At 42.2% G+C, this 13780-nt stretch overlaps 1 protein-coding gene across 4 annotated transcripts in view; it reads left to right on the plus strand.

Moving 5' to 3' along the window:
* OGFOD3 (2-oxoglutarate and iron dependent oxygenase domain containing 3) overlaps positions 1-13780 on the plus strand; it is an 81603-nt gene that overhangs the window by 34734 nt on the left and 33089 nt on the right. For all 4 annotated transcript variants that reach the window (XM_044981793.1, XM_044981790.1, XM_044981792.1 and 1 more), the window contains one exon: positions 2485-2638. In XM_044981793.1, the coding sequence (XP_044837728.1) occupies positions 2485-2638 (154 nt within the window). The remainder of the gene's footprint in view (positions 1-2484; positions 2639-13780) is intronic.

Below are 13780 nucleotides of genomic sequence, written 5' to 3' on the forward strand. Positions count from 1 at the left end.
TATATACTTTATAAATATTTGGCATTTAAAACAAGATGCCTGGGGACACTAAGAGGAAGGATGGTTCAGTGGTTAGGGCACTGGGTGAGGATGTTGGAGATGTGGGTTCAGTTTTCTGCTCTGCAATGGACTTCCTGTGTGACCTTGGGCAAGTCACTTAGCCTCATTGTGCCTCAGTTTCCCATCTGTACAGTGAGGCTAATAATGCTTCCTTGGCTCACAGAGCAATTGTGAGGATAAATATCTTTAAAAGATTGTGAAACTCTTTAAGATCTATAGATGAAAAGTGCTCTCTGTGAAATAGGCATTATTCTTCATTATCATAGAATATCAGGGTTGGAAGGGACCTCAGGAGGTCATCTAGTCCAACCCCCTGCTCAAAGCAGGACCAATCCCTAGACAGATTTTTGCCCCAGATCCCTAAATGGCCCCCCTCAAGGATTGAACTCACAACCCTGCAGGCCAGTGCTCAAACCACTGAACTATTATGATAATAAATATTTGAGATTTAAATCAGCGTAAAGAAGGATGGCCTGAAAATGAAGTGATGACGTGTTCTTGGCCTTTAGGGACAAGCACTTCAGCATAGATATATTGTAGCTGTCAGCTGGGTCGGGCCCACCAGCATCAAACCCAGGGGATAGATTGTTTTTTCTTTGCCTTTGTGGCTGCTACCCCTCTCCTTGTTAATCATTCTAGTGATGATTTCTACAAAGCATTAGTGCCCTCAATTCATGGTGAAGCAAAATGCACGTTGACAGTGTTCAATGCCTTGTAGGATTGGCCTCCCACTGAATCTCTGCTTGGTCACGAGAACAGAGGGACAACATGGCCTGTTGGGCCTCAATTCAACAAAGTACTTACACATCCCTATTCAGCTTATTCATGCTTCATGGTGAGCATGTGTTTAAGTGCATTGCTGAATTGGGACCATAAAGTGTGATGTGTGAGCAATATGCAGTGGTGTTAGAAACATTCCTCCAGGACAGGAAGATGGATTCAAAGACCCAATACTGTATATCTTTTTGATTCTCCATTTCTCTGACCTCAGTCTTGTCAGCTCTCACGGTACTTAATGTTTTTCTTGAAGCCCTAGCTCCTGGAGTCGTGTGAGATTACATGAGAATCTCATCTTTCATTTAAAAAAAAAAAATCTGACCCTTATGGTTGTGGAGAGAATCTGGAAAGTGTGACTCCTAAAGGCTCCAAAATCAGACAGCAAATTAAAATGTATTATTTTGTAAAATCTCATGATTTGGCAGGATAAGAGGGCTGATTCAGGAGTTTTGAATGCATGGGGTTGGCAGTCCTGTGATAAGCAGTTGCCCCACAAACCTGACTGAAAGCTGGTAGCTCTGACTTTCAGCCTTGCTACTATTGTGACGATCTCTATTTAAAACCGCTAGAAAAGTATTTGAGAGCATTTCTTGAAATCTCTCTGAAGTCTAGTACTTCATATTGGAGAAACTTTTAATAATGAGTATAAGCTACAAAAATTGTGATGCAGTTCCACTGGGAAGCTTTACAAATGTGTTTACTTCAAATGAAACCCTTTTCAATGTGCCTTTTTTTTTTTAATCTGCACTTGAAAAGCAAGAACAAGGAGAATGATTGAAGAATTTAAAATATTTTTTTAAAACTGAAAGAAAACAAAACAATGTTAAGATTAAAACTTGGTCTTCCCATCTGAACACTTAGTTTCTTTTGTTATGCTTGTCTTAGAAATATCTCTCTCAAGATGCAAGTTTTTGAAGATACATATTTCTTACCTGGTTGCCTGCTGCAGATTAAAGGGATATCTGTCAAATATTTTCTGTTTTAATTTTGTATTATTTATTAAGCCTATAGGTGTATGTGGCATTTTACAAAAAGATTGGGGCCACAGAATTTGCCCCAAGGAACTTAAAATCTAGAGCCTTGTTTCTGTCTGTGTGTCTGTCTCTCTTCCTCTCTTGCAATTTTATTAACTTTTTGGTTTTATTGGGTTGACTTGGGAGTATGGTTCATTGTTGGAGAGACGAGAAAGAAATGGGTTGGGAGGAGGGATGTGGAGAAGAAAAGAGCAGCTGCATGATATAACTAGCTTATATATGTTTTTTCATTCTTCTATTTGTTATGCCCTCTTAGAAGCCTGTAAGCAAAATGCCAAACTTTATATATAAAAAGAAAGAAAAGAAAAATATTGCTTTTTAGCTTCTGAGAATAAAAAGAAAGGAAAGCGATTAGAGATGGTGGATTCTTATAGCTCTGATCCAGGTTTGTTAAGACAAAGGGAGAAAAAAAATCCAATCTCCCTGAAATATTTACAGAGTTAAATCTGATGAAGAAATTTAGGCTAGGAAGAGCAGTGACAGTGGACAATCAGTAAACCATAGTGAAAGAAGCAGCAGAACAATAATGTCACTCTGGTTTAGATAGGAACCTGTGCCACGGTGCTGTGTCATACCCTATGTCTAAGGTGCTGTGTCGTGTTCTTCTTTGCAGTGATGTAAGGCGGAGAATTCAGCAAACAATAGCTCAGGCATTTGGTATCAGCTCCTCTTCCATGTATCTGACCAAGCCAACCTTCTTCTCAAGAATAAACAGCACAGAGGCCAAGACAACGCATGATGAGTACTGGCACCCGCACATTGACAAGGTAAGTGGCAGGTTCAGAGAGGCAGAATATATTTCCTTGGGATTAAATCACTTTGGAGACTCAGTACCCAAGTACCCAAGTGTACCAGACCATAATAACAATTGCAGTTGGAAGATGTTTATAGGCTGGTGATATAAAAGTTGGTTCAGTTAAATGAACATGGATGAAGAATATGCCAGCTTGCCTTTGTCATGCTGGGAGGACAGGACAGGATCACTCATTTTTTTTCAAAAGTGTAGTTTTCCTTTGAAATCTTTGGTATTTTCTGCTAGAATTTTTCAACCATGAGATACTCTGTAAATACAGTAAAAGCTTTGTTATCTGACATGTTGCAGAAATGAAGGGTGCCGGTTAACTAAGAGTTATCTTACCAATGGAATACCAATTTTCAAAGAATTAGAATACAATAAAATGAATAAAGTATAAAATAGTATACAGGTACTCACCAATCCAGTAATAGTATTGCACTGCAGAGTGGTTCGTTCTTGAAGCACTTAGGTGTATACAGGTAAAGCTTCTATACAGTAACTTTTCTATACAGTAGGTTCTTATGACACTACATATCACTATGGGCAGCACATGGCGTACACCCAGATCACTAAAAATACACTTAACACTAAAACTATACTGAACATAATTTAATTGTTCTTTGATGATTCAGAAGGCACTTCAGGATCTTTCAGTGCCTCAGGCTCATCATTATCAACATCAGTTGTTATTGTAGATGTCGAAGGTGTAGGAGATTGGGCTGAATCTATAATGACCCTATAACACACCCCGGAAGCTGCTTTTTGAATAAATCCCTGATATCAGCTTGCTTACTTGTATTCTGCCTCTTTTGCATAAAAGTAGAGTGCAGAATGTGCAATTGCATAATGTCCTGTGCAGTATACTAGTCCCGGTTATTAGATTTGAAGATTTGTATTGGGAGATATCAGAAGTGCCAGTTAATAGAGCTTACTGGCTGACAAAGTGCCAGATAACACAGCTTTTACTGTATCAACACCAGTTGAAAGGAGGGATATCTGTCGTGTGTGTGTGTGTGTGTGTGTGTGTGTACACACATTTTAAAATAACATAAATACAAAGGCAGTGTTTTGTCTCAAAAAATACCTTGCCATATAATACTGATTCTAATGTGAGCTTTGTTCCTCCGATCCTAGCAGATCAAAAGGTTTGGGGGTCTTGGTGTCCGATAAAAGATGATGCAACTCTTAAATGTGACACATACTTAATAGCATCTGCCATGATGTTCCCATATCCCAATCCTGTGCCTATAAATAGGTAATAATTGGAGATATACCAATCTCCTAGAACTGGAAGGGACCTTGAAAGGTCATTGAGTCCAGCCCCCTGCCTTCACTAGCAGGACCAATTTTTGCCCCAGATCCCTAAGTGGCCTCCTCAAGGATTGAACTCACACAACCCTGGGTTTAGTAGGCCAATGCTCAAACCACTGAGCTATCCCTCCCCCCTACATTAGTGTATATTCAGGATACCCTTGTGGTGGGACACTTCACCCATACTTAGTAGCAGTAATCTCATTATATGTGATATATCTGTTAGAGTTTAATATCCTTTGCTGTTGGCTAATTATGGTGGGTATACTGAGGTTGCTTTAGTTAGTAGATCTCTGTGTATATTACACTTTTCCTTCTCTTTTGGTGATTTATAACTTTGTGATATGCAGGTGAATAAAAACATTCTGTAATGTACAATGCTTGTCAGTCTAAAATTTTGTAAGGAGAAAGGCATATCTGTATAAATACATATGGTACTCCCGCCTCCCTTTGTATTTCTGATCGTGTTTATTACTATTCAGGCATCAAGAGAAAACAGTCATATGTTCTTTGAGAAAAAATGCAGTCAGGGATTCTGATGACTGAGCAGTCCTATCAAACATGTTTCTGGTTTTCACAATATGAAAAAGAAAAATGTCTGATTGTTTTGTTCTGCAGAGGGGCTACCCCATCTAAGATACTCAATAACACTCCTGAATGTTAAACAAAGCAGAAAAGTTTGTCATCTGCTCATCGCTGAGATCTGTTTTTTAAAATTAGGGGTGGATTTTGACAAGTGCTTTAATAAATGGACTGATTAATCACTCACCCACCTCCCAAGTAGTGTTTTAACTACAACCTTGTAGCACTCATGCACATAAACTGGAAAAGAAAAAACTTATTTGAGCCAAAAACAGCTTTATTTTGAGCGTGTGAGAAGAGCAGAGAGATGGTGTTTCATCTATCCATGGTCTGTCTTGGAAAGCCCAATATGAGGGTGTTGAGTGGCAAACAGAATTCTTTCTGCTTCTGACATCCACAAAGCTCCAGGTAAGAGTTTTGTTGCAAGCAGTTTTTTCTGTGTCAGTTAGTGTACTTGTGCCATGGGATATGTTGTATGATGGTAAACTAGAATTTTCATCCCACCAAACGTTTTTCATTTCTGAAAAATTTTCATTCTGGATCCTAATGAAAAGTCAGATATGTAACATTTTCTGTGGGATGGAAATTTTTAAAACAATCAGTTTCAGAAGAACTGAAAAGGGATTTTTTGAAAATTTCTGGTCCAGCCTCTCCAGCTAAGTGTCAGCTTGCCAAGCAAACTGCTGGGGAGTCCTAGCTCTGGGAGAGCTCACTAGATAGGCTGCTGAAGACCTGGAGCCCAGGGACTCCTGACACCCTGGCAGCTTGTGAAGGAGCCCTGGGCAGTCTGGGCTGGCAGGAAACCAGGCAGGGTTGGTTGGCTGGCCTGCCTGCCTGGTCTCTTTTGAAAGTTTAATAGAATCAACACATTCCAGTGGAACATTTCAGTTTTGTCAAAGTAGCATTTTCCTGATGGAAAACTCTTTTTCGGAAAACTTTCAGACATCTCTCATAATCACTGTTTCAGGTCCTAGGATGGAAAATGATTTTGGCACCCCTTGTGCAGACTGGCTGAGCAAAAGCTTCTCCTTGTCCTCGGCTGTTGATTTGACACCCCAAGAAGTTGGTTGAAGGCCAGCCCTGGTTTCAGAGGTGTGATGAACACTCAGTCTCTTAAAGCACTTATCAATATGCACAGATAATTTAAATACTTAGGCATCAGTGCAGTGGCACTGGAATAGTTTTTGGAGTTAGGGTGCTGAGCTGCACCTCTTACCCCTGCCTGCATGGTGGAGGATGCGGACACGGTTAAGGCAGTGGAGGCTGGGGCCGTAGCTAGGAGTGGGTGCAGAGCCTGGGGTGTGGGGCCGGTGGCCGGGCGGGACCCTGGGCTGGCAGCCAGGACCCTGGGGCCAGCAGCAGAGCCCCCGGGCACAGGTCCGGTGGCTGAGCGGGACCTGGGGCTGGGGGCTGAGTGGGACCCGGGGCCGGCAGCGGAGCCCCCAGGCCGCAGCAGGGCTGGTGGCTGGGACCCAGGACAGCAGGGTGCGGGGCTGGTGGCCAGGATGCTGGGTGCAAAACGTGGGGGTGCTGCAGCAATCTCTGCACTCCTACTTCCCACGCCTATGCATCAGTGATGTGCAAGGTTTATTTTATTGCATGTTCTTTGGAGGAGATGTGACTTTTTCATGATCTGTTTTTGGTAATTATGGAAGGTTTATTGAGTGATTTTGTAAACATAGCAGGGGTCTTTCATCTCTGAGATCATAGCTTATGACCTTTTGTGAAGTTCTCAGTGGACTGAACTGAGTGAGTCTTGGTTTTGAGTTTAGCTACATACATTGCATCCAAGGGGATCTATGTAAATAAGCAGAACTCAAAGTACTGGTGAGAGAGCCAGATAGCTAAATAAATTGGGAGTTCAGCAGAGATTTAAAAACTGGAATTGCTCCAGAATCATGGCCCACCCAAGCCGAACCAGATCTAAGATATACAGCCACCCAAAAGCTTATCAGTGCCTCACTGTCAGTAGGTAAAAGTTATTAGTAGGCCGGCTTCTAAGGGCATGACTTGAACATCCTTTATTAGAAGTCACACAAAGAAATATTTCTTACCGGGAAAAATACTTGATATTAAAAGGACCAAGTTGCATGGAATAATAATTAATAAATACTTAGCTCTTATGTTTTGTCCATGTTTCTGACAGCATCAGTCAAAGCTGTGGTAGTCATCTTTGATTTGCTGAACTTCTACTATTTCCCCATGTTTATTCCCCCCACTGTTCCTCACAGCTTCTTGTCAACTGCTGCAAATGGACCATTTTGATCACCACTACAAAAAGTTTTTCTCTCTCCTGCTGGTAATAGCTCACCTTAACTGATCACTCTTGTTAGAGTGTGTATGGTAACACCCATTGTTTCATGTTCTCTGTGTGTATATATATCTCCCTATTGTATTTTCCACTGCATGCATCCGATGAAGTGGGCTGTAGCCCACGAAAGCTTATGCTCAAATAAATTTGTTAGTCTCTAAGGTGCCACAAGTACTCCTGTTCTTTCTATGAACTGATGCTCTCTCATTAACAAAGTGCTCATTCTGCAGTGCTGAACTTCAGAAGATGTTGTGACAGGCTGACAATGCTTGAGGCAGCCTCAGTTTAAATTAGGACAGTAATGCAAGATCAAGTGTAGAGCCATTGATAAAGCAATGATAATCCACACCAGCTTTTTGAATATTGTTGGTTAAAGGGGTACTGTAAATACAGAGTAACATAGATGGGGAGGATTTATGCAGTGCAGGTTACCCAAACTGATCCTAATAAGGACTGTATCTAGAATGAAAATAATGCTGAAGTGGCTTCTGGCAGTTCCATCACATGCTCCAGTCTGTTACAGGGGACACCATCATAGCAAAGATTCCAGTTCCATGAAATGCAATGACATCATATGTTTTCACTCTGACTCTCCTTGTTAGTCTATTCTCAAAAGAACTGTTGCATCTTCACCATTCCACAGCAGCTTTAGGTTACTACAAATCTATAATAAACAGAAGAAAAAAGTGTCTGTGTAATGCCAGAAAGAAGGAGAATTACTCAAAAATGGTAACTGGTTTGAGGATTGCACCATGCATTTTGTCAGTTTTTGAAGATGTAACTGGAGGTAGTTTGAATGAGAAAATACATCCCGTATTTATGCTGCTGCTCTGCACAGTGAAACTTTGTCAGCAAAGAATTTGACAAGCTGTGTAATAAGTGAACATGTAATAGGAATACACTACCACAGATCAATGTTTTATTTGGAGATACTGTATCTATTTAACAATGACTTTTGCTTAAAACTAATGGAGGTAATTTGGGCTGCTACAGTCTATTAATGTCTCAGCCAATTCACTAATTTTTGGAGACTATTTTTTAGGCTGTTTTTCAGAACAGAGGTCAGCTAGAGTTCACATCCTCTGCAGCTCATCTTTCCCTCTGCCTCCGGGATTATGGCCCTGTTTACAATCTAAATGACCCAAAAAAGCCTCTGCTTTTTTTCTGAACCTGGATTATGTCAAGTGAAACTGATCATGTTCACACTTGTTCTTAACTAAGGTGTGGCGGAGAAATACTGTTGAGTTTTCCCCACCTTGTAAAATAAACGCCATTCTTTTTATGGTCATCTTCTCTTAGGCAGTTTTTTTCAGTCCACCCAAGGGCTGGAGAACCCCAGCAACTCCCAACTCAAGTGTTGCATTAGAAGGCAAACCTCTGTCATGACTACTATGACTGACTAATACTTTTAAAATACAAATCTAATTCCACAGCCAATGAACTTGCAAAGTACCAATAGGAAGGGTTTCATAGAACTTGGTAAGAGTACTCGGAACGGGAAAATAGTAATATGAACAATTACTTTGTTCAAATGATTATGAGTGAAGTTTACATTTCCTATTGGAGCTGGTGATTTTCCATTTGTTTCCTGGCTGTATGCTCGTCACCAGCAAGAACACATTACCTGGGTGTATCTCACTTAAATAATCACCATGTCATTGGGGCGGGGGGCGCTCAGGCACTGGTGTGCCTCCGTCCCTCCTGTTCTCTCCTTGTGTCACATAATAGTCTGGTCTCTTGTGGACTGTAATACTTTGGTCTAATTTTGGTTGTTGGGTTTAATGTGTGGGTTCTAGGTGGTGGCGGCGGCCTATAATGTATAGGCTAGATCGGGGTGGGCAAATTTTTGGCCCGAGGGCCACATTTGGATGGAGAGATTGCATGCAGGGCCATGAATGTAGGGCTGGGGTAGGGGGTTGGGTTGCGGGAGGGAGTGTGAGGTGTGGGAGGGGGTGCGGTGTGCAGGAAGGGGCTAAGGGCAAGGGGTTGGGGCAGAGTAGGGGTGCGGGGTATATGAGGGGGCTCAGGGAAGGGGGTTGGGGTGCAAGCAGGAAGTTGGGGTGCGGGGTGTGGGATCCGGCCCAGCACCGCTTACCTGGAGTGGCTCCGGGGTGGCAGCGGCATGCACTGGGGTCAGGGCAGGCTCCCTTCCTGCCTGCCCCTCCCCCAGCCCCATCCTGAGCCGCTCCGGGAAGAGGCCGGCACTATGTGCCTGCGGCCCTTGGAAGAGGAGGAGCAGAGGGATCCACGTGCTGCCCTTGCTTGTGGGTACCTCCCCCGAAGCTCCCATTGGCTGTGGTTCCCTGTTCCTGGCCAATGGGAGCTGTGGGGGAGGTACCCACAGGCAAAGGCAGCATGCGGAGTCCTCTGCCCTCCCTTCCCCCAGGGGCCACAGAGACGTGGTGCCGGCTGCTTCTGGGAGCAGCGCGGGGCCCACTGCGCCACAGAGTTGGCAATCCTGCGGGTCAGATCCAAAGCCCTGAGGGGCTGGATCCGGCCCACGGGCTGTATTTTGCCCACCCCTGGGCTAGATGGTCAGACTAGATGATCTGGTGGTCCCTTCTGGCCTTGAACTCTATGATTGTGTCACAGACATCATCCTAGGAGCCAGAGTGGGCTGAATAAGATTGAAGAGTATAGCTGCAATTCCAAGAGTATTTTAATCAAAGTGATAACAGGCTGGGAGAGAATATTTAAAAACTAAAGGAAATTAAACTGATATCCATAACACGGAGCCCCCTGCCACCAAGGCTTGGGAGCAAAGATTGTGAGGCCTTTGGTTGATAGCACTGTGTGGTCCTCAGAGTGTATCTAGAATTGTTCATCCCTGTGCTGAGGCCAGTACCGTATCTTCTGAATTCTAAAATAAGGCTTAAGTGGGACATCAGTGATGCACAGTCTTTGTGCTGGGATTTCACTTTAATGAGGTTCCTCCCTGGGAAGGAATTCCATGGCTTTGGTAGGCACGATTTGCATTAAGACTCTTCTTCTGTTCCATAGGCTGGGCCAGAAAGGAGTGTCTTGCGTGAATAGCATGTTGGAATACCATCTGTGAATTCTATCATGAAATGATCCAAAATTCAGTGAAAACTAACTTTAAAAATATACACAACAGACAATGCTGGCAATGCTTATCCCTGTCCTCACTAGTAATCGCACGAGAACCCTCTCTGAGTGCTGTCATTACAATCTGGGGAACTTTCAAGGTAGAAATGGGGAATGGAGATTTGTGTGTGTGTGTGTGTGTGGAAGGAAAACAAGATGAGCTCGTTATTTTAACTCATTTGAATGAGCGACACGGAGGAAAGAGCTGTAACTGTAGTAGTTATTGTTTGTCCATTTTTTGTCTCTTTTTCATACATTAGGGTGTATTTTTGAATTCTGTAGCTACTAACTGTTATTGTCATGTGTTTGCATTATTTGAGCACTATATTTGTTCCTTCTCTCCTGCATTCTTTACTATTTTCCACATTTGTTTTGCATCAGCAAATTAATAATGTGGTCATTTAATCTGGGCAGCAGATGTCTCTGTTGAGGCCACACCTAAAATTTTCAAGTTATCCTGTCATATGGAAACGAATTTATTTTCAGCAGGAGAATTTTTCTTTATGAAAGTTGTCAAAGTTCTCTGTATTAGTATCCTGACAATGCACATGCAGAGCAGCCAGCAGGTTGCATTTTTACTGTTCCCATCCAGGTGTCCTTGTGCACACCTCATTTATCATCTTGCAGGTGAACTATGGGCTGTCAAGGGAGCAGATCTGCTATGCAACTGGTTGAATGGCTTTTGTTTTTCTATTATTAACAGCAACAAAAGTGTAACATAGTTTTTAAATGCATCATGTAAAATTTATACACTGATTCTTGTTATGGTAAATAATTTGGTAACATGATTGTGATACTAATGAAGATGTGACTGTGTCCATCTGGGATGACTGAGACAATATGTCAGTCAATATGTTCATGATTATTCATTTTATTGAAGCATTGAAGCTCAGAAAGTCACCCAGAGTCCATAAGATATGAAAATGTGACCTATATTGAAGTAAAAGTTGCTTTCTAAAAGATATATTGGTTCTATGCTTAGACCACACTATAGGAATTATGAGGGGAGCTGGTAGAAACCGCTATATTTAGGTTGTCAAACATTTCAATTATAAAAGATAGTTGCAACTGTTTCTTTGGACTTGTCTCCACTTACTGGGGGATTGACGTGCGGTGATCGATCCACCAGGGGTTGATTTAGCGGGCTCTAAGGAAGACCCGCTAAATCGGCTGCCGATTGCTCTCCCATCGACACCCCTACACACCCACCCTCACTATACTGGGAACTGCTGGAGCAGCAGTGTGGGTGAGTATATAGGGGACTTGGAGGGGTTCTCCTCACCCATTCAGGACCCAGTACATAGCTCTAGTGGATCATGCCCCCTTCATGTATTGCTCTCAGAAGACTGGGCCAGAGCTCTCCCAGGGTGGGAAGAAATGGGATAGCGGGAGAGAGACAAACTCGACTCCATACAACCACTCTATTGATTCAGCATATGACCACAGTAGCCAAGCCCTTCCATTCTAGGGCAGCACATGGAGCAGGAGCTCTCTCAACTCCTGAGTGTGGGAAGGTAACAGACAGATATCTTCCAGATGCAGCATCTAGACACAGCGGTCTATCCTCCTTCTGGGACAACAGCCTTGTCCTGCCATCAGCCTGCACCTTAAAGTAGCTGTCTGTACTGCAGTGCTGAAGGTTCAGGGTTCAAACACTGCTGCTGATGCATGATGTAGGGATTGTTTCAGTTGCACACAAAGAATTGTGGCAAAATTTTCAAAAACACTTAAGCCCCATCCTCAGAATTGACTTAGGTATATAGAAACCTAAGACCAATTGAACTTTCAATGAGATTTAGACTCTGAAGTGTCTAAGTTACTTTTGAAAAGGTTTAGTTGCTTTGGAAAATTTTTACCATTGATTTAAAAAATAGCCCCCAAAACCTAGAAAATTCCATGCAAAAAACCTGTATGTTAAATGAATGTTTAGGTTGCAAAGTTAAGCACTTTAAGGCTGGGATATGTGATTTTTACGATTGTCCGTGAAGTTCTGTCCCCTTGTGTGTATGCATCTCAATACAGCCTTTTATTACGTAATCACATTATTTTTTTCCCAAAGAACCCTACCTCTCTTATTTCACAGGACTGATGCAAAAGGGACAGAAACTAGTTATCATCTGAATCTGAAATACTTCCCATGCCATCAAAAGTCACTTAAGTCACAAACAAGGCTTCGCCATCCCTGCCTATCCTGGGCCACTCTTTCATGCCCTTACTGATGTTAAGTCTCATAAGTTTTCTATCTCTGAGTAATGTTTGATGGAGGGATTCTTTTGTTTAGCGCCTTTTACATGATCCTCCAGCTGCTCAATGACACCCCTAGCATGGCAGATGCTCTGGCTTCTTTCTTAACATGTGACCCAGATATTTTCATTACCTTTTCCAGATAACTCTGGAGATGAGGAGTTGAACACTGATGTATTTCACCGTTTGTTATAAATTCATTCAATTTAATATCTCTCTTATTTTCCTCAGGCATTTGTTTTTAGAATCATAGAATAGTAGGACTGGAAGGGACCTTGAGAGGTCAGTAGTCCAGTCCCCTGTACTCATGGCACTTAGTCATCTGTCTGTACTTTTGGTGGATTTCCAGCTTTCAAATCCAGTTGTTTAAATGGAAACAGCATGTGAGATGAAGTTTTGTAGTTTGATCTTTAATGTGTAGATTTTTGATGACCAAATCTTGTTTACGCTGGTGAATGCTGCTGCTGCCTTGCTAATTCATGACATTATTTCCTTCTGGAAACCCCCCATTTGATTGCAGGTTGCTGCCAACATATGTGGATTGACTCTCACCTCTTGTATTCCTTTGCCTTCTAATGTAAGACTTGAATAGTGAGTTGCTGGGGATCTCACAGATTTGTTATTTCATAACTAATTATTAAGAGTCTTTTTTGCATAGTTGGACAGTCTCTTGGTCTTTGCTTGCATGTTGGTTGAACTGTCACCTAGAGTTATGTTGTCAGCAAAATCTAAATCTTCTTAAGTCGTGCAATGCCTGTGTTGTATGTCTACGCTTTTTCTCATAAGGGCATGTCTACATTACACCGACATAGCTATGCTGACATAACTCTGTACTGTGGACACAGCCTACGCAGACAGGTGTTTTTCCATCAGTGTGGGAACCTCACCTCCCTGAGCAACCTCACCTTACCTATGCAAAAGAAGCATTCTTCCATCAGCACAGCTACATCTCCACTGGGGGTTGGGTTGGCATAGGTTAGTCAGGGGTTTGTTTTTTTCACTCTCCTGACTGATGCAGTTTTGTCAGCCTAACTTTTGAGTGTAGACCAAGCCATAATGAAGTCAATGGCAATGCCAAACAGTAGAGGTGAAAAAATGCATCCTTGTTTGATGCCAGTGTCTGTTAAACCATTCACTCAAGTCTGTGTTACTTTAATTGTACAAGCTGCACCTTGATATAAAGCCTTGATGATGTTAGCTAGTTTTGTTGGCATACTATAACACTTCAAGGTATGTCAGAATAAATTGGGCTGGAGACTGTCAAATGTTTTTTTCAAATCTGTGAAGTTTCTGGGAAGTGGGTTTTGTTACTCCATACCCAACCTGACTATTCTTAGGGTGAAAATCTGGTCAACTTGTGATCTACTGGATCAAAATCCAGCCTGCTTTTCAGGTAGCTCAACTGCTTCCTTTATTCTGCTTAAGATGATACTGCAGAAGGCTTTGCCTATTGCTGAAAGAAGTGTAACACCTTACTGGTTGTTAGAGTTGTTTTGATTATCTTTCTTTGGCATTTTGACAATAATGCCATTTTTCCATTGTCTTGAAGGCTTTTCCTGG

This window comes from Mauremys mutica, chromosome 12 (genome assembly GCF_020497125.1).
Source record: "Mauremys mutica isolate MM-2020 ecotype Southern chromosome 12, ASM2049712v1, whole genome shotgun sequence".
Taxonomy (NCBI): Eukaryota; Metazoa; Chordata; order Testudines; family Geoemydidae; genus Mauremys; species Mauremys mutica.